Genomic DNA, 27,848 nt, shown 5'->3' on the forward strand with positions numbered 1-27,848 from the left:
TTCATCCCCCCACCCTGGCATGGGTGGAGTAACACTTTCATGCCAGGGTGGCATCACAGTCACCCCAGACCTATTGGCCAATCATTTTTGAGCGGGGGGATTGTGAGGAGTTTAAAAGCAGCAGCGCAACATGGTTATGCATCTGCTTTGCGCTGCCAAACACCCGCCCACCCGCCCTGTAATTTATGTGTTCTCTGGCCCTGCTTTGGACGTTGGTTGGTTGCCTATCTTGGGATAGGGGCCAGGTAAGATTTTTTTCCATTTGGCCTATTGGCATGGGCCACTTGGTTTTCGCCTACCTCTTAGAAATCGTCACAACTTCGTAAGGTTTGGCGGTTAGGCATTGGCTCATTGAATTGTGGGTCAGGGGAGGTCAGCCATCGCCTGCCCCTCCACTGACCAAGGGTATTCCATTAAAGGAATCCAGGGCCTGGTTCCTGTCTGAAATCCGCTTGAGGGGCTAGGGCCATGCCAGGCCTCTGGGAACACCGAGGAAAGCTACAGGCGGGTTCTCCTGATGTGGCTTCCTATTGAGGTGGTTTATCCTTATTAAATACCTGCAAAGCGGGCAGGAGTCCAATACAGTCTATGCCAATGCCTAAGCCAATACCACTCACGTTTCTGCAATTCAATAAAGTTGTGGCCTAAAATTTTGCCAATAACCTTAAACTAAATATTCTGTGTCCGTGTGAATTTATTTTAACAAGGGGCTTGTCTGGGGGCCTTGCCACGCAAATGAGGAACCTGGTAGCCAGTGTCACCACCTGGACTGTAAGAAGGAGAAGGCAGGTAGGGGGCACTGGCTGAGGACAGACTGGGCTTGGTGGGGCAGTGTGCCATTTGCCCTAAAAGACAAGCTTCCACTGATTTAGTGTGAAAATGTAGGATCATTGCCACATCTTGAATTCCTTCACTATTAACCACCTTTCACGGTATTATTTTGTTGTTGGCTTTGGGTTTTATGGAATATCTGATTATGGGATATCAGAAATAAATGAGAGAATTCAGATGAGTTTTCAACACCAACAGCGTTGAGAGAAAGATAGAGTTGGAAAGGGAAGCCAGTCAGCAGCATTAAGAGTGCAGGTTGAAAAGACCTTGATCTATGTGGCTACAGTTAAAGAATCACGAGAACTAGAGTTATAGACACTATAATCAAATTAGCCACAGGGAATTTTTCCTTTCCTATTATGTCACCTAATTAGCCTAGCAAATCCCTTGGCTATGGATATGAAAAATAGGAACATGTTGCTCAAAGCTTTTGTCCTCTGCTTGTCTCCCATTAACAATTAAGGAACGTTTGCTGACATGGCCTTTGTAATATTATGTTTTGATATATTTTAAATCAAACTTTGGTTTTTTAGAACGTGACCTTCACAGAGTAACTGTTGGGTCTGTGTAATGCAATCACTTCTGCCAAATGCATGAAGAGAGAAAAGGGCATTTTGCTGAGTTCTGTGTTGTTGATCTCGAAGATAGCAACACTGTTAATTGAACAAGAGGGAACGACTGTGCGAGCACTGAATATTTAACATAGATTTTTGTTGCTCAATAGTTTAACTGTAATGAGCAGCGACAGCCTATATATTACAGGAGCAAATGTTTTATTTATATATTAATACGTGCAATGGTAGCAGTCTGAAAAACACAACTCCATAACCAGCCAGGAACATTGAACACTTCGTTGTTTGTAATACACTCTCCATGGCATTCGTCTTTTTAGCAAACTTTACCAGTGACTTAGTGGCTAGAAATGTGAAGACACAGGAAAAAATGGGGGGGGGGAATCCCTAACAACAGCAAAAAATATTCTGGTCTTTCCCCCAGGCCTTCACATCTCTTAATTTTCTTTGCAAGAAAGTTCCAAGATGGGCTTTAAAATACTGGTACATCTCTATTAAAAATTTTGTTTTTTCTTGTAAAATAAAAGTTGCTGTATGTAACAACTAGACTTCGGGTGCCACACTGTGGTTTTAAAAGGACTGAGTGACCTTTCACGAATGGTACTTAGAGCACACATAACTTGGTGCAAGTTGACCCCTGCCCACAAAAAACAATTTCCTCAAATCTAAATAATGAGGAAGAAGGCTAAAATAGGACATAGTATCAGAAATATTTTTATTCATTAGTATCGTCATCAGCTCTTTAACAACAACGCATTCCAGAGCAAAGTATTTGCTGAGGGAAGGGTCTAGCTTAGTCGCAGAGCATTGCTTTGCATGCAGAAGCTCTATAGTTAATCGCTGGCCCCTGTCTGAAGCCCTGGAGACCACTGCCAATCAGCACAGACTCTACTGAGCTAAATGTAGCTGTGATCTTCTGTATAATACAGCTTCCTGTTTTCCTATGAGCCACCAGTATAGCACCTCTCAAGCCAAAATCTTGAATGCTTCTTCAATGAACTTTTGTGAGCCACGCTCCAAATCACCTAAAACAAAGGGAACCTGTGGCTCTCCAGATGTCCCATTAGCTCTAGCCAGCAGGGCCAATAGTCACAGTTGTTGGGAGCTGTTGTACAAACACCACCTGCAGGGCCACATGTTCCCATTCCTGGCCCAACCTTTATGGTAAGCAAGTGAAGGAATTCCTTTAAACCTTTGGGCTGCAAACAGATTTTGCTGAGCTGTGACACACACACACACACACACACACACACACACAAGGTTCTGTCGTCTATGTTGTTCTAATGTTATTTAAAAGGCATTTCATTGATTTTATTGTACATTGTCTAGGACTGGTACTTAAAAATACATATAACTAAGCTCAGTTGGTTAGAGCGTGTTGTTGATCCTGCCAAGGTTTCGGGTTTGATCCCCATATAGGACAGCTGCATATTCCTGCATGGCAGAGGGCTGGATTCGATGAGTCTCAGGGTCCCTTCCAACTCTACAATTCTTTGATTCTACCCTTTTACTTTGGCTTACACCTCATTTATACACTTCTCACTTGGGTCTGCTTTACATGCTATGCTTTTAAGATGTACTGTTAAAAAATGGAGAACATAACCTGCAAAGGACGTGTCGCGGGTAGAGCAGAAGTATGCAAAGTGTTTGGGGACCACTGAAGTGTATAGTGCTGTTCATTTTTTTAATGATCTGTAGTCTTGCACAAATCTTTTCAGAGGGGCTAGCCATGCAAGGCTGTCACAGCAGAAACAGCAAAGGGTCTTGAGATACCTTAAAGACTCACAGGTCTATCGTGGCAAACGCGGATGTGGGTGAAAGCACTGATTTTTTGCTGCTTGTTTTATTTTTACAGTATGTCCCTCCTGACCTTTGCATCTGTAACTTTGTACTGGAGCAGTCTTTATCTGTCAGGGCCCTCCAAGAGATGCTTGCCAATACAGGAGACAATTCCAGCGAAGGGGTAAGTAAAAGGATGTTTGTTTTGGTGTCATGGGATGCCAGTCGTCCAAGATTAAACTGCTTCTCGCCTTCCTGGCTTGACCCAGGAATCTTTCAAAAGACTGACTGTTCAAAATGAATGATATGATATTGCCAAATTTCCTTTTTGTGTGTTTATGTGTGTGTTTGGGGGTGTGTATTTTATTTTCTCATCCCACACCTTGCAAAAAAATAAATAAATCTCAGCTGCTTCTTAAGAAATTCCAGGCAGTTTCTAAAAATAAAAATAAACCTCCCAATCCATCCTTACTTCTTCGGAGACCAATTATTATACCACCAGAAGGAAATATCTGCTGAGGAGCATCATTTGAGGTACAGCTAGCACAAGGTGTTGAGAGTCAAGTTGCTTTGAATTTAGGTCATGTGCAGGGTAGCATTACCTTTCTATTAGGAATCACTGGAGCAGAAACGTGAGTAAAAAATTTTTTGTTAAACACTTTGCACTCAAATGAGAAGAGACCTGGAGTCAGAGTATTCTCGTTTCCCACCCCCACGAAGTTTTTTTCCCCTCTGGGCCAGACTTACAGAACAAAAATTTGCTTGCACCACACCAAATTTTTAATTGATAAGAAATACATTGGAGAAAAGAATCAACTCCCGGCAGCGATTGATTTATAACATAGAACACAACTGCTTCATAATGGGATCACGGGCATCCAGAAAGTATAAAGCAATGCAGCTACATAAGAATATGAATCATTCCCAAAATATAATTACAAAAGAGCCTCTTACGTATGTACCTTAAGTATGTATACAAATCCAAGAGGGGTGTGAGCTTGCTTTTGCTGGGTGATCTCGTTTATATTAGGCCTAATTTGAGACAAACAAACCCATCTCCTCATCAGCACAAAGAAGCCTTTCTCTTTTCTGTTCATGGTTGTCAGAGTTGAGAATCCCTGTTCACAGCAATATTGTCCTCAGTATCACTTGATGCTCTTGCTCTCAGTTTAAAAAAATATTTATTCATATTCTGCATATAATATTTTTTTTAGATACTATACTATACTGAAATGTTTAAACATTTCTTTGATTATCCTTAAATCTTCCTGCCACATTTGCCATCCTCTCCTGCCACACCAGTGTGGCATGCCACACCCTTTGAGAACCACTGTTTTTAGGCATGAATCAAAATAGTACATAGTAAGTTACCCCCTTCACACATGCAGCCAGCAGTATGGGAAAGTATGGTATGGTAAAGTAAATGATACACATGTGAATGATGCAACTAAGTGGGAGGAGCTGATCGACTGGGTCTTTCCCTTCCAATATGCACCTTGCCATGAGGAAGTATGAGGACGCAGGTGGTGCTGTGGGTTAAACCACAGAGCCCAGGACTTGCTGATCAGAAGGTCGCAGTTCGAATCCCCGCGACGGGGTGAGCTCCCGTTGCTCGGTCCCTGTTCCTGCCAACCTAGCAGTTCGAACGCACGTCAAGTGCAAGTAGATAAATAGGTACCACTCTGGCAGGAAGGTAAAGGGCATTTATGTGTGCTGCTCTGGTTTGCCAGAAGTGGCTTCGTCATGCTGGCCACATGACCCGGAAGCTGTATGCCGGCTCCCTCGGCCAATGTAACTTCCCTTGTGCTGCAGCAAGGGCAGGAAGCAAGTGATGCCATAACAATAGCAGTGGTTCTGTGTTGTCAGCAGGGATGGGGACCAGCAGTGTCTTATTCTAATGCTGATTCCCTCTTGTCCCATTATGAGAGCTGCTGTGTGAGCAGCACAGCCGCTGTTAACACTGGATCATTAGCATGCTCAGTTTTGTTCTTAGTTGCTTGGGAGTAAGCCAGAGAACATTACAACCTCCTGGTTAAGCAGTTAAATTCCATCTTTCTTTTTCCAAGATAGGACCAAAGCGTGGACATTTTAAAAAACCCAAAAACCTGCATTCTCTGTTTTCATACCTTACGTATAAATGCGCTCTTTATCTTATCGCCACTGAAGTTTGATTTAAAGAGTTGTACATTGGGCACCTTAGAAGAGCATCTGATTAGTAGTGAGGACTTCAAATTGCCAGGTCGATATATGATATATGAATACACAGAGGCATAAACTCTGGAGTGGAAAGAAACTGGAAAGACTTGCAAAGGTTGTCTTTTCTGCTTTTACAGGGAGTTATTAGATAGCTGGACAGTTAAACAAATGTACGCAAGAAGTATGCAGTTTTATGCTTTGATTTCTGTATAGAGAATTAAAACATCACATTTACCTGTATGTAAGAATATCACTTTAAAGTAAATACGCTATTAGATATGCATTCATTTTTTCAACAAACAGACTATATTAAACAAATTTAAAATAATATAGTCAACATTGGGACTAATATGTCAATTCAGTCTAATTTTTTAATTTTAAACACTCATTCGCAATCAGCAACACTAATATTGTATATGAGACAATATCACTTATGTCATGGTGGAAACTTGCAAATAAGATAAAAACAAAGAGGAAGGATGAATAAAAGGATATAGGTAAGGACAGGAGCGTGGCAGGAGAGATTGACTAAATTTTGTGCTTTCACTAATGGAAGCCTCCATCTTATCCTCTTTAGTCCAAGAGTCTTTTGAACAAAAGGCACCACCTAATTGCCTGTCCATTTTTAAGGTTTTGTATTCAACCATGAGTACTAGAAACATGCTCGTTTATCAGTCGAATGAGTACATACTGGATATTGCATTAGATGTGTCTCATAGTCTGAGCATGACACTGCAGTAAACTAGAGTAAACAACCCCAGTTGCTTGGCAGTAGCTCTCTGAGTGCAATAGAGATATGTGCAGAGAGTTGTTCTGAAATTGCAGTGCATGATCAAGCCTTATTATGTCTCGAGTCCTCTATTACCAGGGCAGAATGTGGTTTCATATGTGCATCTCTCCCCTTTAATGGGGCATATCCACATGACATTGTCCCTATTCCAGTGTTGCCCCAGACCTTTCTCCCTTTAAATGTGTTGTTTTCTGACCCTTGGAAAGTCCCAAAAATCCAGGATTAAAAAACAACAACAGCAACAACAACAACAGCGCCCTGCATTAAAAGGGAAAGGTCTGGCACAACTGGGATGGGGTTCCCGTTTTGCTCCAGTGTGGTTAAGCTAATAGTGGCAACAGGCAACTATCCTGGGATAAAATGTTTTATGCATTCATACACAGAGATACTGCTCTGGTTTGCATTTCACATTGAAGTATAGTTTACATTAAACCATGGTTTATGGTGCTGTTTGAACTGGGCCACTGAATGTTGCTTGAATTGATTGTCTAAAGTCTTTTGACATGAGGGCTGCAACAAATTAAAACACCAAATGTGTTTCCTTGTGCCTGTTTGTACTGCCTGACAAGCCAGCCTGTCTATCTTATGAGCTGGCCTGTTATTTCCCATGCAGCTGTTTTTGTTCTCTCTGCATAAGCTGTTTGATTTACCCTTATTTTTTATTTATATGTTTAATCATGGAATAATTTTTGATCCATCTTCCTGTAAACAGAGCATAAAGAAACTCTTGACTATTGCAGCAACATGGAAAAAAACCCACTATAATTATGCAAATCAGCTTTCCTGCAGCAAAATGTCCCTACAGTTTCCCCCTTACGGGGCATCTAGAAGGCACCTGTCAAAATCAATGCTAGAGAAAAGTAGAGTTGTGATGGATAAAACCTGCGTTAGAATGCAAGGATCCTCAGAAGTAGTAAATAGGACACATAAATATAAATACTGGCAGCAGTTTTCTTTTTGAATAAATGATAAATTATTCCAACTTGCTTCGTGATTAAAGGGGGGGACCCTCCCTTGACTGGGAATTTTCATGCTTCTCTGGGCTTATTATTATTTAAATATACTTTTAACATTTTCCTCTTTCTTTCAGCAGTAACATAAAAGTAGTGCATTAATTTGCCAGAAACTGTGGAATAACAAGTAGACCGTAAGGGTTCCTTTGGGCAGGAAAAGCCAGAGGGAATTGTTTTTAAGCAGGAAAATGGAAGCTGAGCAACTGTATCCTATTTGGGTTGTGTACTGTTTACTTATGATGGGGAAATGTCTGTTTGAAAAATTGCAGGCGTGTCTGAACGGTGTGCGGGATAGAATGGTGCAGTGTTTGAATGCTTAAAGATGTGTGATTTTTACACATAACCTGCATCAACAGATGTTTTAAAAATTTGTTTTATTTGCATCTCATCCTTCCTGCAAGGAGCTTCAAGCACCATGCATTGGATTCACAAGCCTAGGTCCGTTTGGACCATCTGCTCATATATGGGAAAACATGGTTGATATCCTATGACCAGCTGTCTGCGAATAAGTCCAACTGTATTCAGGGGCACTTTGTTGAAGTACACATCCCTAGGTCTCCCAAGTTGCACTACATCACATGGAAGTTGTTGTAGTTGTTGCTTATTACCCACCTTTCACCCTAACATCCTAGGGAGGGTTAAAGCAAAACACAGTATTAAAATCAGTTTAAGACAGATTAAAATCACAGAGGGACGCGGGTGGCACTGTGGGTTAAACCACAGAGCCTAGGACTTGCCGATCAGAAGGTTGGCGGTTTGAATCCCCGTGATAGGGTGAGCTCCCGTTGCTCGGTCCCTGCTCCTCTGGCAGTTCAAAAGCACGTCAAAGTGCAAGTAGATAAATAGGGAGGGAAGGTAAATGGCATTTCCGTGCGCTGCTCTTGTCTGCCAGAAGCAGCTTAGTCATGCTGGCCACATGACCCAGAAGCTGTATGCTGCCTCCCTTGGCCAATAAAGCGAGATGAGTGCTGAAACCCCAGAGTCGGTCATGACTGGACCTAATGGTCAGGGGTCCCTTTACCTTTACTTTACTAAAATCACAGAAACTAGCTGGGTCCTAAAACTACACATGTCAAGTGTCAATAGTGTAAAGAGGTGCTTCTGGGTAGTGAACAGCTATCTGGAACCATCTGCTATAGGACAGTTTATAAAGCACATCCTACTTTTAAAGGACTTTTAAACCACCACCACCACCCCATTTGTATACTTCGTGTCATTTTAACCAGTGCTAAATCCCTCCATTTCCACACGTTGCTAATCCTGCCATTCATCCCTGCTTGTCAGATGAAATGCTTCAGGTATGAATGGCAGGATTTCACCAGAGCCACATTTCAGTGGGTTGTGATTGTGTTTTAATACTAGGCTTCTTTATGCAGTAGTTATTACCAGATGAGCAATATTCCAATTGAATTGAAAGTCTATGTCTCACAGTGTAGAGTTTGGGTATAGCCACCATAACATGTGAGATGAATGATGTTTAAATAAATGCAAAGCAAAAAGTAGAAATAACAGTTGTCACTCTTTTTCTACTCAACTTGGGTCACTAATAGCTGACATAGTAATAGATCACACACATTTATTACCCCACATGACAAGGGGAAGTTTCATTAAGTGTGGCTCTTCTCCTCTCAATGAACAAATACGATGGGAAGCTGTTGTAACTGGACATACAGCTATAAAAGGCACAGAAGTTGTCAGTCGACTGCTGCTGGTGCAGCATAGCCTCAGCTATTGAAATAATCAGGGATCAAAAGAAAGTTTGAAGAGCCAGTTGCATTGATAGAAGAGTGGGAAAGGTCTGTAAAAGGCAGGGGCACCATTTAGGCAAGAACTTTATGATTTAGTCCTACACATGTCTATTCTCGAGAGCTCCATTGAGTTTAATTGGACTTACACCTGAGCAGATGTGAATAGGACTGTAGCCCTAAAGCTTGCCTTTCTGCGCATTTTGTGAAGTGGCTGTAGGAGCTTCTTGAGTGTGTTAGTTTCCCTACTAGCAGAAGTGCCAGTGAACTGCACCATTTCCTAACCACTCTGGTGAGAAGCTGTGGGTGAGATCTGTATCTTCCTGCTTTGCCTCTTACAGCAGAAAAGTGGAAAGAGATACACCACAGGGGAATCCTGTTCTGCCCCCCCTGCCTCATTCCATCACTGTCCTGCCCCCTTTCAGCACCAAAAACAACCCATGTGCCAGTAGTCGCATGTGTGCGATTGTGTGCAAGTGAGGAAGTGCCTGTATTTTATTTGAGTGTTTTCTCTTCCGCTTCTCATAAGATTTGCTAAGCTCTGAGCTGAGCAATGAGTGGGACATTGCTAGCATGGTTTATATTGGTTACGTATACTATACAAAGTGACTTAGGTTATATTAGGGTCACATCAGGATGATTGGTGCACTAACGAAATCATGCTGGAGTTATTTATTATCCTGGTTTCAGCCGTATATGTGTTCTAGTGGCACACAAAATGAAATAACTTCACAAGTGTCACAGCCCGTCTCTGTAATATAAAACTAACAGTAGCTTGGAACATTCTGACATGAGCGATAGAAAAGGAAATGCAAGTGTTGTTCTCATGGAAGGTTTGTGAATCTCTATGGAGAGAGAGAGAGAGAGAGAGAGAGAGAGAGAGAATGAATGATGCCCTGGTCCTATATGAACCTGTCTATTTACTTAGTTCAGGAACAGGGACCATGTGGTCCTCCAGACATTGGATTCCAGACGTTTCCAGCTCCCACAGGTGCCAGTCAGCATGGCAAATGATGATGGGTGTTGTAGCCCAACAGGGAAGGGCCATGCCGTCCCTGTTCCTGACACAGAGATTTATCACAGACTCTTCAGGAAATTTGTTTAAACTCTATGTAGATAGGTTCAAGGCAACTTGGAACTGGGCCTTCTCTATTGTGGTCTCCTTATTATCATGGAACACATTCCCTGCTCCCCACTTGGCACATGCATTTTTTTCATTTTCCCCCTCAAGTCTTTTATTTAATAACATCACGCTCTTTTGCTATCCATGCTGCTCTTGATTCTGCCTTGTTCTGTTAATAACTGTTTCACAACATTTTTATATTTATTCTTTTATATATTTGTTGACTGTAAGCCACCTTGAACACATTTCACAATAAACCATAGTTTATCACGATACATAGCAAGCCTCAGGCTTATGCACCCCTCTTCCCCTCTCTTCTTCCCATGCAGCCGGGAGGAAGGCTTTAGAAGCTTTTTCTTTCAATTTTTGTAAACCACGGCTTCTTGTTTGTCCAAAATGAGGACCTGGCTTAACAGTGATCATTTGCAAAACAAACCAACTTCAAAACATGGATAAGAACCCATGCTGGCATGTTTAAACTCATCGTGGTCTAGCATGATCATTGCCCATGATATAAATATTTTTTCTTCAGTAAAGTTGTCCATATTTAGTGGGAAGATCTGGCACATTTCTTTGTGTTGGGGAAGTGTTTGCAGGTGTGAACGGGCAGATTCCTGGGTGCAGGAAGAGGTAGGCAGCTGCTGCTTTGTCTAAACTATGGATGTGAGTCTGGCATGTGTATGAACTTCTTTTATTATTGTAAATAAGAGTCCTGATTAGCATACCAAATTTATAGACTTAATTGTCAAAAAAGAGAGAGACCACTTTAAGACTTCAAGGCCGTTGATTAATACATTTTATGCTTTTGGTAAGCAAGGGAGGAGGGGGAGATAAAGAATTCACCTGGAGGGCATCATTGTAAGGAAAGCTACAAGGAAGAAGAACAGTAAATGTGCCAGCTAAAATATCCCAGTGGGTTTTCATGGTAAACGCAAGAGCAGCTATCTTATATGCTGACCACTTTCTTTGGTCTCATAAATGTGATTATGTAAAGCTGCTGCAGTACTATGGCAGTAATTTACTATTCCCTGCAGCTCAATTTTATATTTAGCATGCTGCATACAAGTTGGTTTCTTGGAAGCATCAGCTTTTGAAGATAATGAATGTTAAATATAGTGGACACAATCTACCTGTGTAAACCCTATTGCAATGATACTTAGATCTTAAATAACTCCTGTTATTATTATTATCATTAACAACAAGAACTTCCTGGTGGATTGTGCCCATCATTATTGCTTATTTTAGTTAAATATTAAAACACGTTCCTTCAATATGTATATGCCTAAATATTGTTTTGAGTTTCTGCTTTAATATGTCACACACACACACACACACACACACACACACACACACACACTATTTGTGAGACTAAATTTTTATTTACCATTTTGTTTTCAACTTTGCTAGCCTAGAGAGCTCTCCGAATGGGTATGTTCTTAATTTGTTTGTCTGATCTTCAGCCATCGCATGAAACTCAATCCATTCGTACCTGTGATAAATGAAACTTTTTGCTTGTCAATGTTCATTCTGTATGCTGGTTGTTCCATGTGGTTTTTTGTTGTGGCTATAAAACCTCAGGACTAATGATCGGCCATGAGATATGGGCCTTTGCTGAACTTTCTTTTGCGCTTTACAATCATTGGCATTTGAAGCTATCAATAAAAGGTCTTTGGCATTTTTAAGTTTCTGAAAGCTGTTATATCTAGTGCAATGCAGTCCTGAACATGTTTTCTATGAAGTACAGTCCACTTATTTCAATGGGATTTGTGCATGGGACTGCAGTCTACATATTTAAAATTTAGCTGTCACACAACATATAAGGATAAAATCAACAAATGATCCATAAAAACATAGTTAAAAACATAAATAAAACATCTGTAAATATCAATAAAAACTGATACGTTAAAAGGGGGGAAATTTTGTAAAGCCCCGTCTCAACATTAAAAGTTTTCAAAAGACATCTGAAAGGAGACAGATGGTTCCTGCTGAACCTCTACTGGCAGGGAGTTCCACAGGGCAGGGCCTGACACACCAAATGCTCAGCAGCCAAAGATCAGGGGCATGAGGAACCACCAGAAGTTCCCCATCACAGGGTCTCATTGATCGAGGTGGAGCATAAGTAACCGGGCCAGAATTGTTTAGGGCTTTGTGGGTTGACACAAATGCCTTGGACCTGGCCTGGTAGTAAGGGAGTGACAGTTGCTCTGAAGGACTGTCCCTCTTTAACAGTAGCAGGGGTGAACTTTGGCCTTTCAAATTTCAGCAGCGCCCTGGTGCGAACCAAAAATTTGGCGGCGACACCTATCGCCTTCTGCTCTGCTCAATTCACTGCATCATAGTTGTAACACCTTGCAGCGCCCCCTAAGCTTGGTGCCCAGTGCAGCGGAACCCGCCGTGCTACCTTAAATCCGCCTCTAACAGTAGGACACATGACTGCCCTACTGCCATGTTTGGCACTTTTCTACTCTCTGCCAATGTTTGCCTTTGAGCAAGCAATGGAGGAAAGGAGCATGTTTGTAGTGGCACAGAGAGTAGTGACACAAATCATCACTCTGTTGGCAGCTGGGAAACTGAAGGAGAGGGTGGACTCAACAACAAAGGTTTAAAAGATAAAATACATATATTTATCAATGCAGGACTGAGTGCATCAGTACCATCTGGTATGGTTTGGGGGTGGTGAGGGCACTGTGGCATTGATCCTGATAGTCCTATCCATGGAAATCTGTCAACTCATTATATTATGAAAAATCCCAGCACAGCAGGCGAGAGTTTGCACCTGGTTATTCTTATGCATTCACTGGTTTTCCTTCTCTGGAATCCCACACAGAGTTTGAGAAAAATCTGCTGGTCAGGGGAGCAGTCAGCCCCCCCCCCCAATCCTTTGGTGCAATACTAAATCACCACACTGTGTTAATTTTATTTTTCCAATCCACTGGGAAATTAGTGATTACTTAAGAACTTAACCCTCCACAGAGGCAGATGCCCGCATAAGTGGGAATGAAATTCTTTGAAAGCGGGCAGGCACAGACCCTCAACTTGCTCTCAGTGTAGTTTGCAGCTGACCATTTTAATTAAATACTAATACAGTAACTTTCTGTTCCACTTTTTTCTCCCCTCTTGTTCTCACTGTGGCTTTCAGCTCTGTAGTGTAGGGTGGGAAAATCCCACACTACTGCCTGTTGGGAGTTGGGCTACTTTTTTAAAAAGCGTTTGCCAAAGCAAGGCAGAAAGGAAAACATATTCTGGGGCCAAGTATTTTACTTCTAAAGGAAGAGGTGCTTAAGCATGCCTGGAGGTCACAGTCTTCATTTTGAAAGCTCCAAGTCCTAATCCCAGATGCACTGGAACTGATGGATATTGTACTGTACTACTAGGAGTACCCTCTTCTCTTTCTCAAACCTGATTTGGCTAACCTGCCACCTTCCAGATGTTTCTGAATATGTTTCTCCTATCAACCCCACCCAGCATGGTCAATGGTCAGGGTGATGGAAATAGTAGTTCAGCAACATCAGGAGGGCCTCGGGTTCTCCATCCCTGTTCTTTATCATTGGTCCATATATTCTGGGATTAAGCCTTGACATTGAAAATGGGTTCTGGTGTTCAGTTGCAGTGAGTCATTGGTCAGATTCAGTTCTGCTGATGCTTCATGTAACACCTAGAAGTAAACTTGAGTTCCGTGCAACTTGCAATTTTATGCATGTCTGCTCAGAATTAAGGCCCATTGAGCTCAATGGGGCTTATTCCCAGATCAAATGGGTACAGCGCTGCAGCGCCAGTGAGTTTAGGATTGAAGCTTTACACTGCAAAGTTGTTGTTTTTTTAAATGATATTTATTGAGAATTTAAAATTACAGAGAAAAAAAGGAAAAGGAAAAAAGATAGACAAAAAAGGAATTAAGGAATTAAACAATACAAGTCAATAAAAAGGAAAAAACAAAAAACAAAACACACAATACATCAAAAACAAAAACAAAAGCAAACAAAAAATTTAAAAACAAATCCAATATTCCCAAATCTTTATCTTTCGTTAACTTGTTTCATCGACCTCTTCACACCTTCCTTTTTTGTATTCTAGTTATTAATTATCTCAGCAAATCCTTTCCATCTTTCACTATATTCTGTCATTAAATTACCTTAATTTATTTTAACCTTATCTTACCATAAAAAGCCCTAAAGCTTAAAACTTAAAACTTATTTATACATAATTCCTTTTAGCATTTCTACTAAAGCCAAATAGTTTCATTCCAACATTTTTTCTAACACTCATTAATTTTACAATAATTCTCTAAATAAATTTTTAAACTTTCTTCCAATCTTCATCCATTGTCTCTTCTTCCTGGTCTCGGGTTTTGTCAGTCCTTTCTATCCCTTCCATCTAGTCCATCAACCTGGTGACCTTCTATCCGAGGCTCTTAAGTCTTTTCCATGTCCCTTCTGCAGGTCTTCTTCATGTTTATACCTGCACTTTACTTTGTCTTCTGCTGATCTTATTCTTAATTTCCTTCCTTTCTCACTGAGGAGTAGATCTCGGGGAGACTCCAACTTGACAATGTCTTTATCCCTTCTCGACAGGTCAGCCCATTCTCCATAGTCAGCACTGAAATCCAAAAAATATTTGAAGGCATGTTTCAAAGTCCCTCCAAGGTTAAGGGCCCCCACAACTCCAAACTCCTCCTGGCCCAAAACCAGATCCCAAAAGTCAAAACATCCCTGCATAGGGGGATCTATCCAACTTCCCATCTCCAAACCAAACAGTACTCCATCTCTCCAAATCTAACTTTCTCCAGGTTCAGTCTTCAGAAACAACAACTTATGTTCCTGCAAGGCCGCGGCTCTCTCCATTTCTGTTACTTGAGGTTCAGCAACAACCTCCTCCTTTGTCTTCTGCACAACTTGCCCTGTCAAAGCAAATTCCTGGGTTGGTTCCAGAGTGGTTTCTATATAGGTATTCACTGTGGTATTCACTGTTTGTCCAAAATTGCTAACTGCAAGAGTCATCAAATCCATCTTCTCATGTAGCTGTTCCAGTAAAGCACTAAGGCTTCTTCTGGGCACATTCTTGTTCAAGGTCAATGTCTGATTCTCATGATCTTTAATCTCTACAGCTGTAGAATTCCACAGATCGACTCCAGCAACAGTTTCACAAGCTCCCTCTAGAGGAAACAATTTCTGTTTGTATCCGTCTTTTTAAAAGCAGATCCAGCAACAAAATTCCTTTCGTTTTTCAGATATTTTGTTCCTTTTAAATGCAAAAGGAAACATTGGAATCAATATGTTTCTCTTTTTAACTATCTGTCAAAAAACGTTTTATTCACAGTCAATGAACTTCCCCAAAGCATCTGTCTCTGACATCCCGTTCCCAGGTTCAAGACGGTGGAAATTTATCTTTCTTTACTCTCTCTCCTGCAGGTTTAAACAGTCTAAGATTTTCCCCCTCTTCTCCTGCTTCCAAGGGGGGTTTGGTAGTTTTAGCTGATGGAATTTTAGTCCTTTACAAACGACTTTCCAGACTTTAGCTTGCAATGTTTTTGCTTCAATCTATTTACAAAAGCGGAAGGCGGACTTCCTGTTTAGACCTTCCCGCTTCGGTGCCAAATGAAGATGTTTCATAGTCCAATTTTCCGTTCTACTCACAGGTAGTTGTTTAAAGTCCAATTGTCCACAGGAAAAAGTCAGCGCTCTCCGGCAACAGCAATGCGGCTTCACTCCGTGAAAAGAGCAGTCAATTCGAAGCACCGTGCCGCTCACCCCACGTCGCTCCAGATCCCCGAAACCAGGTTTCCCCACGAGTAGGGGAGGCGCAAAAGGTGCCAGCCGAATCCCACGTCCACAGGCTTCTCCCACCTGTGGTTTTTGGTGGGTCTCCGCCTCGCCATGGCGGTCCAGACCCTAATTCCCATGAAGCGGATTCCTCCCAATCAGAGGAAATCCACCATTGCTGGAGGCGCTAACCCAGAAGTCGCTGCAAAGTTTATACCTGTTTATTCAGGTACTATGATCAGTGGGGCTTCCAAGTTAGAGATTATAGTATTGCAGCCTAGTGTTTCAGTTCCACATTTTGGAATTTCCAGTTGGAAATCCCTTCATAAAACACTGGGAATATTTCCACAACCGGAGATGAGGCTGGAGTTATACTAGAAGCCCAAAGAAGAAAGTCTTAATGGAATTTATAGGCTACTTCTTTCTTCACATTAAGGATCTTGTGAATTGCCATGCATTCAAGAACAAAATTCCCAGAATTGGATGAGATTGGATGTATTGATATTGGTGTGCATTACCTTTCTCCACATGGTTTGCTTACTTGCTTGAGCCATCTGGATGTTATTCTAATACTATTGCTCACACAGTACATTTTAAAGATTCAAACAACCCTGTATGATTATTATTCTCATGTTGTAGATCAGGACAGAGATAATAGTGGTTGCCTCAGACAGCTTTATAGCTGAAGTCAGATTTGAATGCCGGATTTTCTGATTCACATGATTCTCAGCCATTGCAACAAAGCAAACTGTTTCCACATCTGGCAGGCAGCATATATATCATGGAAGCTTCCAACACCCTGAAATCAAGATTAGGCTGATTGTGAGTATCTAGATCTTTCTGTTTGATGAATCGCGAATAAATAATTGCTTAGAAAATTGGTTTTCAACCACATTTGGCAATTCTGAAAGCTGTACGCAGATTTGTCATTAGGAGGGCATTTAGACTTCATGAGCAAAAATAGAAAATACTTACGAACAGCTGAACACAATGACAGCATCAGAAAATCTTCAGATGCAGTCATGACCTATGATAGGACACACAGGCACGCAAAGTGCCTTAGCAACTGAATCACAATATCTGTGGGTGGGGATGGGGGAATCTCATGCAAAAAATAAAAATAAAGACAGATTGCAAAGGCGTCTTCATTAAAAAGATGATGTCCTGACCTGTTTGTCACACTGCTTGTCACGCACTTATTGTGTCAACAATAAGCTTGCCAAGCTGGGCTGTGTGAATTTGTGCCTTGAGAGTTACTGTTAGTTTAGAAAAGACCCAAGTACACCGATTGATATGCAAAATAATAACATGCCATGATGCTGCTGCTCTTAAGGGCCAGTCCTAAATAGTTTAGACAGGTGTTAGAAACAACATTTGGGATGGCTTCACATGTTATGAATTGCAGCCAGAATAGAAGCAACTTGCATATCTGCTATTCCTGCTTCACCTGTGAAAGAGGATTGTCTGTACCTGCCTCTCCTTCTCACTCCCATGACTTGAGAAAATTACAGCTCTGTTTCACCTGGATATTAATAGATGCAGGCTAGTTGCTTTATTACAAAATTCATGTAGCAAATTTATTATGTTATGTTAGGGTATAAAAATAGTGACTGTATCTGTTTATCCTACCTCCTCTGTATGATGTCTAGGGATGTACTTGCCATGGGATGGGATGTCACTGCCCCTTGGGTTTTCTTCCTCCCGATCCCCTTCATTGTTTCCCACTTGTGGAGACTGAGAGAACTGGCAGGGCGACTTTGTCCTCTTGCACCTTGAGCACCCCTGGACATTGCATAGGAGGGAAAAGGCACAGGGCTGTCCTTTTCATCAGCAGTCCCATGGCTACTCTTCTGTCTTAATCCTATCTTGAATTGAATGAGCTTGCCTCATACGTGGATCTCAGTCACACATCTCAGCAAAGTAAGATGTGTGAGTGTCCCTTTTGCCTGTTTCACCAGGGTTGTGGATGCAAACATCACCTGTCCATCTAGCTCCCAACATTTCCTGTAAAATGTAAAAACAAACAAACCACAAACCACGCCCTGGACCTCATTTTCCTTTTGAATGTTGTCAGGCCACTTCAACCCTGCTTTGTTTCAGTCCTGGTCAAATAATAATCTGTAATTTCTGGAGGCGACAGAGGGGAAATGCTGCGCAGTTGCCTAGCAATTGCAGGGTATACCTTTCAACCGTTTGGGGTGACTCATCCCAAATCACAGGCAGACTGCAATAAAAAAAAAAGTTAACATAGAGGACAAAATGCAGTGTAGCTCGCAGGGGCATGTATTTTGTTCCTGCAATGGCATAAGCTGCATGATGCTTTCTTTGCTCGATTCTCACAGTGAGCAACCTTCAAGCTGCATGTGACTTTTAAGCCGAGACCAGTTGCTTGCATTCAACAACAGGAGGGAAGTAAAATGGTAATGATCCTCTTGTAGCTTCAAAATGGGTGACTGCTATCTCTGGCCATTGGCCTCTCGTCTGCTCAGGCACTCAGTTGTGTTCCGTTCTTTCAGTATGGAAGTGCACTTGGTCAGATGTGAGGCAGGAAGGGGATGGAACCTTATGGGAAGTGTAGTTTTGTTTTATTTGAAACATTTATAGATCAGTTTATATTAAAGGAAATGTCTGAAGCAGTGTACAAAAATAATAAAACTTCATAAATAAATAAAAATAATAATATATGGAAGCAGAGGAATTCAATACCACACACCAGCAAACTTTTTAAGCCGGTCCACTGTCAGTCAGACCTTGTGAGGGGCTGGACTATATTTTTTTTTGGGGGGTGAACAAATTCCTATGCCCCACAAATAACCCAGAGATTCATTTTAAATAAAAGGACACATTCTACTCATGTAAAAACACGCTGATTCCCGGACTGTCCGTGGGCCAGATTTAGAAGGCGATTGGGCAGGATCTGGCCCTCGGGCCTTAGTTTGCCTACCCATGCCATACACTAAATACAGGGCTCTGTGCCAGATCACTGTTAACAGTCAGGAAATGTCTGTGAACAAATAGGCTCCTAATATACACTGAAAACATAATCTAATCTGCTCATGGCTAATTTCCACCCCCACCCCCACCCCGCTTCCAAACCTTCTGTGAGGAAGACACTACAATCTCTTCCTCCCTGCTCCTGTTTTATTTCGCTGGCCAGGCAGGGCACATGACTCTCATTTTACAACACACGGATGTCTGAGTTTGAATTTCTGAAAATTCAAATCTAAGTGGGACTACAGGCCCATAATCAGTTTTAAAAAGAAGACGTCGTCTATATGCTTTCTGGTAGCTCTAGCTGGTTACTTAATATGTAGGTTTTTCTAAATATTTATGATCACCCTTCTTGGTTAGATAACACAAACCTCAAAATCTTTGCACAACTTCTGTTAATTTTTTCACAATTCCATCCCATTGGATTTCCCCATTAGCTTAGTTCCTGGATGGAAGACCCTCAAATAACTAAGATGCATGTCATTCTGTATGCAAACAATACTGATTTGTAGTAAACCTCTCATTTTAATGTAGAATTAAAGATATGTTGAGCATGATGTCAGGCCCAATCACATACTTCCTCTCATAGGGAGAAGGCAGGTTGCGAGTTTATCCTTTTCCCATCCCTGAAAAATGTGTTTACCTTCCTTAGAAGCCTGTAGCATGATTTGCAGAATACGCAGGCGTTGAAGGTTCCCTTGTTGATGAATACCTGAGCAAGGAGTGTTGGGGGGGGGTCTGATTAGCCCTGCCCCCCCCACCCTATGTATATCACACATGTTTGTGGGGCAGGTTATAGGCACAAAGGCCTCTGTGGAATTTTGAACTCCTCACTATGGATGTAGTTCATGCTGCGTGTGTGGATATCAGAAAAGCATGCAACGTCAGAGTGCAGAGCATGGGTGTGCTCAGCGCAACCCTGTTTCTTGCCCACAGGTTTGTTTTATTTTTAAAAATAAATAAATGTAGATTGCTTAATCAAGGAAGAAAAATCTTTAAGTGGCTTACCTAAAATAGCTAATGTTCTTCAGCAAAGGAGCTGCAGCCTCCACTAAAAGCTAATATTTAGGTATCTGTGCCCCTGCAGGGTTGCAACTTTAATCACAGCAGCAGAGCTGCAAAAATTATTTTTTGGTGTGAAAATTGTATCAGATGGCTGTGATACCTTCTGTCCACAATGACATTTATTATATGGTGCTTATTTAATATTTTCAAGGCTCTACACCATGGACAGTAAATTATGTCTTCTATTGTGGAGCTGTTTGAATATCAGAATGGTGGATTAATTAAAGACGATTTTGCCTTGCCTTGCCCAAACATTAAGCTGCATTTGTTCAATGTGTAAAAGAGAGAAGATATAACATTTGGGGAATATTTAATTTTGGTAAACAACATCCTGATCAGCATCCAGCACTCAGTATTGTACAATGCATTACTGCAATATTATATTTATGTAGCTAATTCCATTATTCTCACATTCACCCTTCAAATGCACTAAACTTTTTTTTAATGGATGTAGCCATTATGTCTTTAACTGGGAAAATGCGAGTCAGTCTAAACTGCCTTGCATCAAAAGTCATCATCTCCTGGCACAGCACTTCCCTGATCTTCAAAGGGGTCCCACTGGACTGCTAATTAGCAAAATGAAAGCTGTAGGAAAATCTCCCATCTGGTTTGGCCCTGAGTTTGTAGTTGGCCCTATTCACTTCAGTCAGCTTAGCTGGTGAAGATTTGATGGAGGAAAAACAGCAACACAAATTTCATTATTGCAAGTGTGTTCTTTTGGCTGTGTAGCAACTCAGTGCTCTTAACTGAAGTGAAAGTAATCCTGAGGAGAGTGATCTAGGATTGCTGCACCCCTACATCTTGGAATCAGGGTCAGCATGATCTGCCTTGCCGTCTGCTGCATAAATGAACTCAGAGGGATACATCGTAAAACCTACCACAAAGCAATCTAAGATGTAGCTTTCATCTCACTATGTGGTTTGAACATCAGAATATTAGAGGTCAGGCCTCACAATTAGGTGGATTAGTAAGTCGTAAAATCACTGTGTGGGTTGTTGATTCATTTTTCATTTGATCAGCATGTGCCTCCAGTGGAAATCTTATGCCAACGAGTAGTGGCAATTACTTTGTTCTTGGATAGCCAACTGGATTTGTAATCTTGGCAGGGAAATCTAATCACATTTTTAAAAATGTCGACAATGTTTGTATGAACTTTCCAAGTCTTATTTAGCCCTAACCAGGATTTCTTATTCATACCATGTACAAAAGACGCCAGCAAGTTTTCCAAAAGAATATTGAAGTTCGCCAACCTTGGGATCAGTGGGGATCTGTCTGTAGGTAGAATGCGTCTTGAGTACAAAACAGAAAATGAGAGGGTTAAAGAACACCTTTGGACACACCAACTTATCCACCTGCAGTGTAGAAACACTTATACCAGCGTTGTTTCAAGTGTTATCAGCATGCAATATTTTATTAGCCATGTGCTTCCATCAGGTTTTCACAGTTACATGTTCATCCATATTTAAAGCACTATATAGTACTGTAAAATCTTTATCAACGCTCATATGCGGCAAGGTGATCTCATAGATAAACTGGTCCCGAGTTGTTAAGGGTTTCATATTCTGATAGTGACACCTTGAACTTGACCTGATAGCAGATGGGCAGCCAGTGCAGATTTCTGAGCACAGGTGTTATATGCTGACAATGCCTCGCTCCTGTGAGCAGTCATGCTTCAGCATTCTGCACTAGATCAAGCACAAGCGAAGCCCTGCACAGAGTCCATTGCAGTCCTTAAGTAACCAGTACATGAACTACTGTGGCCAGGCTCTCCCGGTTCAGGAATGGTCATAGCTGTCAAACCAGTCACAGTTGGTAAAAGGCACCTCTAGCCACTGAGGCTACTACCTGTTTTTCCAGTGACAGAGTTGGATCCACAAGAACCCCCCAAATTGTGAACTTGCTCCTTCAGGGGGAGTGCAACCCCATCCAAGGTAGACAATTGGCCAATTTCTGGGACATGGGAACTACTTACCCCCAGTGCCTCATCTTGCTAAGATTCAAGCTTGATTTTCCTAATTCATTTTACCACTGCGTCCAGACAGTGGCCAAGGACTATGTCCAGGCATGGCCTCTCCTGATTCAGAACTTATGGAGAAGTAGAGCTCAGTGTCATCAGCATATAAGTGGCACATTGCCCTGAATCTCCTAATGACCGCTCCCAGTAGCTTCATGTAGATATTAAATAGCACTGGAGATAATATAATCCCTTACGGCACCCCATAACGTGGTTATCAGGGGGCCGAGAAACAGTCTCCCAATGCTACTCTGTGGACTTGGTCCTGAAGGTAGGATCAGAACCACTGTAACACAGTGTCCCCAATTCCCTTTCCCTGAAGCATGGTCAATGGTATCTAAAGCTGATGAGAGAAGCAGGAGCAAGGTCACACTTCCTGTGTTCCTTTCTGTGCAGAGGTTATCCATCAGGGTGACCAAGGCCAACTCAGTTCTGTGGCCAGGCCCGAACCCAGATTGGAATGAGTGTTCTCTGAGAATGCCTTCAGCTGCCCCACCATCGCTCTCTCCACCACCTTCCCCAAACCAGGAGTCAAACTGGGACTGTCCAAAATGACCCCACTGGCTGGCTACTAGAGAATGCAACACAAGCTGCAAAATGAACAATTTTTGCATTCCACACTGCTACATGGTAGGCACAGTTATGTGTTCTGACCAGTGTTTGGTTGGCTTCAGAGCAAAACTTGCACCACTTGCATTCCTGTCCTTGTCCGGCTTGCTTTATAGTTCAGAGCTCCTCAGAGTACCAAAGGGCTACTCGTATTTCAGAACATCAGAGAGGATGCTCAGGAGTGATTGTGCCAATCACACATTTCATCTTGCCATTCCATAGTGAGACCATGTCTTCAATGGGATTGCCAGCTTTCTTCACTGGAAAATACTCCAGAGCATACAGGGTCACATCAGTTTCCATTAGTTTCCAAGAGCAGGCAATCTGAACAGAACCCCACCTTCACACGGGGGAATTGCCACAGTCAGCCCAAACTTAACCAGATAATGGTTGCACTCCCCCAATCTTCAGTCCAGCCCGCATATCTCTTGGGGCGATGATCACATCGAGGGTGTACCCTGCCTGGTGTGTTGAACCAATGGCCATCTGACAAAGACCAAAGGTGGTCATGAAGGCCATGAAGTCTCAAGCTGGCCCGGCAGCCTCCTCTAACAATACCCCAAAACTTCCTTGGCCAACTGGATAAGGGATGCTGCTGGACAACAGCATCCCTGATTTGTCTCTATGGCCTGATAACAGGTGCAGACCCGCTTAGCCCAAACCAAGGTCAAGAAGCTTCCTAGGCAAAGAGATGGTGTTCTTGCAGTACCAAAAACCCAGGTGGGCACAGCTAGATAAGGTCAGGCCCGTCCCGTTCACTCTCTCCAAGCCTATGTAATGCAAGCCAGCTCAGCAACAATCAAGTTGTGGATGAGCATGGTTTTATTATGGACAGATTATGAATATGTTTCTCATTTTTGGTAACAATTTAGAAGCACATGCCTATAATCTGTTTTGTTTTGTTTTTTGAATGCTTCTGGAAAGTTTATGAGAAAGGTAAGAAAGTACCTTTATGTTCAGAACTACTTATTGCAGAAAACATTTTTATTTATAGACCTTCAAATATAAACCAGAGCGGTTGCAGATGCAAGCAGGGGAGGGGAAAGAGAGTAAGAGTGTAGAAGGTTAGTAGCCACTGGTAGAGCACATGGTTTTGCATGCAAAAGGTCCTAGGTTAAATTTCTGGCGTCTCCAGGTAGGGCTGGAAGATCTCCATGTCTGAAATCCTGCAGAGCTCCTGCCAGTTAGTATAGGCAATACTCACCTAGGTAGACTAATGGTCTAACTCAGTATAAGGTGACTTCCTAGGTTCAAGAATCCCACAGTGTTCTTAAGCTTTGTATGCCTTCAACTATAGTTTTAAGCAGCCTGACAGAGTCACCCTACTTCCTATGCCATCATGGCAACTCCGCTTGCTGGAAATCTTGGCATTGCAGTGTCATCACTGCAGATGCACAGACAGTTGCTATTCCAAATCCTAGTTTGCCATCAAGCAGGTGACACAGCAGGGACCCATCAAGTTATTTATATATTGGTTCCTTGCATATCCTTCCTTTCTTTTCTCGTGGAGCTCAAGACAGGCACTGACTGGACTCAAGCTTGCAGCATGCATCTTGGCATAACTTTGCTGCCTCTGGTGTGCCTCCTCAATCTGATTGTCACAGACACAATCTTTCTATTTCTCACCACATCTCCATCAAGCTCTGACAATTCTGTAATCAGGGTTAAGACAGGAGAATTTCTGCCCTGTTCCTTAGCAGCTCTGAGTCAGTTTATATGGTAGTAACCATGCCATAGGGATTCAGGTGGCGCTATGGTCTAAACCACAGAGCCTAGGGCTTGCCGATCAGAAGGTTGGCCTTTCGAATCCCCGTGACAGGGTGAGCTCCTGTTGTTCAGTACCAGCTCCTGCCAACCTAGCAGTTCGAAAGCACGCCAAAAAGTGTAAGTAGATAAATAGGTACCGCTCTAGCGGGAAGGTAAACGGCGTTTCCGTGTGCTGCTCTGGTTTGCCAAAAGCAGCTTAGTCATGCTGGCCACATGACTCGGAAGCTGTCTGCAGACAAACGCCAGCTCCCTCGGCCAGTAAAGCGAGATGAGCGCCGCAACCCCAGAGTTGTCTGTGACTGGGCCTAACAGTCAGGGGTCCCTTTACCTTTAAGATGCCATACACTTCTTTACCAGACCCTAACCTTTTCAGAATGCAGGTGGGATGTTTAATTTTTACATCCTCCTGTAGGCTGGAAGGCTCCTTGTGCATGGAGACTTTCTTTCTGACTTGCTAGCTTTCTACAGTCTGGATTTTATGTCAAATGTGGTGGCATCCAGTATGCAACTCCCCCACCCAGCCACGCCTTTTGAAGTTGCGTTCTCTTGGGAGAACTGTACCACATGCTCTTCTAGATCAGCCCCTTATCAGTTTAAATTGAAGCGCTTTGACTTAATTGGGTTGAAGAGCAGGCAATTACTGAACACTGATAGTAATCTCTAGGCATTTGTCATTTTTCACAATGAAATTATGGAAATACAAATGTATGGTGTTATTATGAGTGTGCACAACCTCTGCCCCGCACTTGAAATCCTCAGTCTAATCCTGTTTTCATAGCTTAATGCAAAATGTCTAATATTTGTTGCTGTTACGGTAATTAAGTCCCTGTGGTTCCAATGCTTGTGAGCCCTGAGATTTCTTCTTAATTTCCCGCAGGCAGCTCAAGGAGGTGGTCACAGAACACTGCTATATGGCCATGCTATACTTCTTCGTCATTCATTTAGTGGAATGGTAAGCTGCTCCTTGACTGCGATCCAAGTGCCAGTCACTTTGGGGGTTGGAGAGTAGGGGGAAGAGCTGCCTGTGGCCTTCCAAAGGGGGTGAAGAAGAGGGATGGGTAACAAGCACCGTCCCCCACATTCCCTTCCCTGTTTCGGTCACATTTTCTCTCTTTCCTGATACCTGAGCTGGAAAATAGCTTTGGATGCATTCACACCCCAGACTTAAACTTCGGGGATTGTAGTCCTGTAAAGGTGGCAGGAACCAGAGTCTGCCAAAGTTCTTTGCTGCAAGCAAACTATCAGAAGTAGTTTACAAGTTATTTAACTTTGTGGTGTGAATGCACCCTTTTGCTGTCTTCCTGCCTCCTTATCCTTGGGTGAATATGCCACCCCACCCTGCAGCAGCAGTCACTTTTGCCAAAGGTACCATCACTTGGCAAAGGAACTGCAGTGCTGGTGGAATTAGAGAACAGGTCCAACCCCAGCCCTTGTTTGCCATCTCTCTTCTCCTTTCCTTGAAGACTGTCATCTAGGCCACCCCCAGGTGTGGCAAATGAGGAGTGGGTATTAATTCTGCATAGCTAGGCTTATCCCAGCCCTTGACTTTCCATTACTCCTCCACATCTAATGGTGGTTCTGTGCATAACCAATAGCTTTAGTTGTGCAGTAACAGTGTTTTCTGTATAGCGTTTGCAAGCATCATTCACTTCTGAGAACCTTTTTATAGAGGAACCTTTGTTCTGTAAAATCGTAGCTTCAGTGCTAATTTTAGCTGCCAACTTCCACATTTATTTCTCCTCCCGTAATGTTCCTTTGGGGCCAAAATAATGTAATTAAAAAAGAAACCTGTCTAGATCTTAAATCCTCTTTGAAGTTGATCATTTCAGTCCGGTGATTGCTAATAAGCACTGGAGCTCTTAATGGCTGCATAGATTTCTGTTTGTTTCAGCACAGCAGGAACCTGATGCACATCTACAAACCAATGTGCAAAAAGATTAGGTTCGCACATTTGAATGTAGAAAGATCTCTGAATTCCTGCAGAAGATGATCTTACGACACACTTGAAATGTACCGATTTCAACAGTCCTAATAAATTCAATATCTTTTTTCTCCCCCTAGTATTTGACATGTTTGACTACTTCAAGATCTCAGACAGATAAACTTGCATTTGATGTGGGGCTACAAGAGAATGCAGCCGGTATGTATGTCCTCAAAGATTCATCCCCATGATCTCAGATATAATATAATTTCAGGTTGTTTTTTTCAGTGGGGTTGAAAGCCTCATGAAACCCCTAAGGCAGGCTTCCTCAAACTCGGCCCTCCAGATGTTCTTGGTCTACAACTCCCATGATCCCTAGCTAGCAGGACCAGTGGTCAGGGATGATGGGAATTGTAGTCTCAAAACATCTGGAGGGCCAAGTTTCAGGAAGATTGCCCTAAGGAAACTCCTGATTTTGCTACCTGCCTGGAATGGTAAAAACGGAGGGTCTGTTTAGTAGTGTGAGAGGCCACAGTACAGTGGTGCCTCGCAAGACGAAATTAATTCGTTCTGCAAGTTTTTTCTTCTTGCGAGTTTTTCGTCTTGCGAAGCACAGTTTCCCATAGGAATGCATTGAAAATCAATCAATGCGTTCCTATGGAGACCGTCCGGGGACAGAGGGGAAGCGCCGCGCACCTTCCCCTCTGTCCCCGGACCTGTTTTAAAGCAAGGGAAGGGGCAGCAGGGAGAATCGCTTCTTCCCGTTGCCGCCCCTTGGTTCAAAAGGGGTCCAGGGAGAGAGGGGAAGGTGCGCGCCTTCCCCTCTGTCCCTGGAGATTGCGGGGCTGGCAACGGGGAGAAGCGATCTTCTCCCCGCCGCCCCTTGCTTCAAAAGAGGTCTGGGGACAGCGGGGGAAGACGCGCTGCGCTTCCCCGCTATCCCCGGAGCTTGCGGGGCAAGCTTCGTTTTGCGAAGCAAGCCCATAGGGAAATGCGTCTTGCGAAGCGGCTAAGAAAACGAAAAACTCCTTCGTCTAGCGAGTTTTCCGTCTTCCGAGGCGTTCGTCTTGCGGGGCACCACTGTACATGGCTTGAACCTAGTGAGTCACAATTTTTGCAGGCCTGCCCTGTGTTCTTCCACTTCTTAAGCATGATTCTGTAACAGAAGATCTTGAACTGCAGTTGTGGAAAGAAAGAAAAAAAATAGGTGCGCATTAAGGGAAAAAATATCACTTTCATTAGGTATTGCTGCACACAGAGAAAGCGTTAGAGAAAACAAAAGCCTACTGTGTGCGAAAGTGTAATTATAGCCATTTTAAATATGTGTCACCCCCATGCAGCAAAAACATTTGATCAGATATAGGGTTCAGCCCTAAATACAGTTGCTCAGCTCTTGTAGGATATGCATTGATTTCAGCAGCTCACAGTTATGTTTCAGTTTGACAGTATAGATCTCATTCAGCCAGGAGCCCTAAATAGAATGGTCATGTGGTGAGAAGCCTCTACAGGACTGTAGCAGCTATCACTTCTTTTCTTTTTCTTATTAAATAATTTTTGTTCATTTTCAATAAAATCCTCCAATTAATGACAAATCCAATCCAATCATTCCAAATTACAATAATAATAATACCACCAATTACGTTCTTTTATCACTTCTGATATTAAGTATAGCC

At 42.5% G+C, this 27,848-nt stretch overlaps 1 protein-coding gene and 1 long non-coding RNA gene across 3 annotated transcripts in view; one reads left to right on the forward strand and one right to left on the reverse strand.

Moving 5' to 3' along the window:
* The window catches only part of RYR3 (ryanodine receptor 3), a 286,017-nt gene that overhangs the window by 64,917 nt on the left and 193,252 nt on the right, over window positions 1-27,848 (forward strand). The window contains exons 3-5 of the mRNA XM_082241418.1: window positions 3,259-3,366; window positions 25,132-25,206; window positions 26,316-26,394. Of these exons, the coding sequence (XP_082097544.1) occupies window positions 3,259-3,366; window positions 25,132-25,206; window positions 26,316-26,394 (262 nt within the window). The remainder of the gene's footprint in view (window positions 1-3,258; window positions 3,367-25,131; window positions 25,207-26,315; window positions 26,395-27,848) is intronic.
* On the reverse strand, window positions 16,484-19,532 carry LOC309542870. Of its 2 annotated transcripts, none has more exons than XR_014224475.1 (3): window positions 19,443-19,532; window positions 17,438-17,812; window positions 16,484-16,607 (listed from the first exon to the last, which is right to left on the reverse strand). It is a non-coding gene; the product is annotated as an uncharacterized lncRNA (long non-coding RNA). The 2 variants fall into 2 exon arrangements; XR_014224476.1 differs by lacking the exon at window positions 19,443-19,532 and adding an exon at window positions 18,905-18,951.

Source organism: Podarcis vaucheri (genome assembly GCF_965113315.1).
Source record: "Podarcis vaucheri genome assembly, chromosome: 1".
Lineage (NCBI taxonomy): Eukaryota > Metazoa > Chordata > Lepidosauria > Squamata > Lacertidae > Podarcis > Podarcis vaucheri.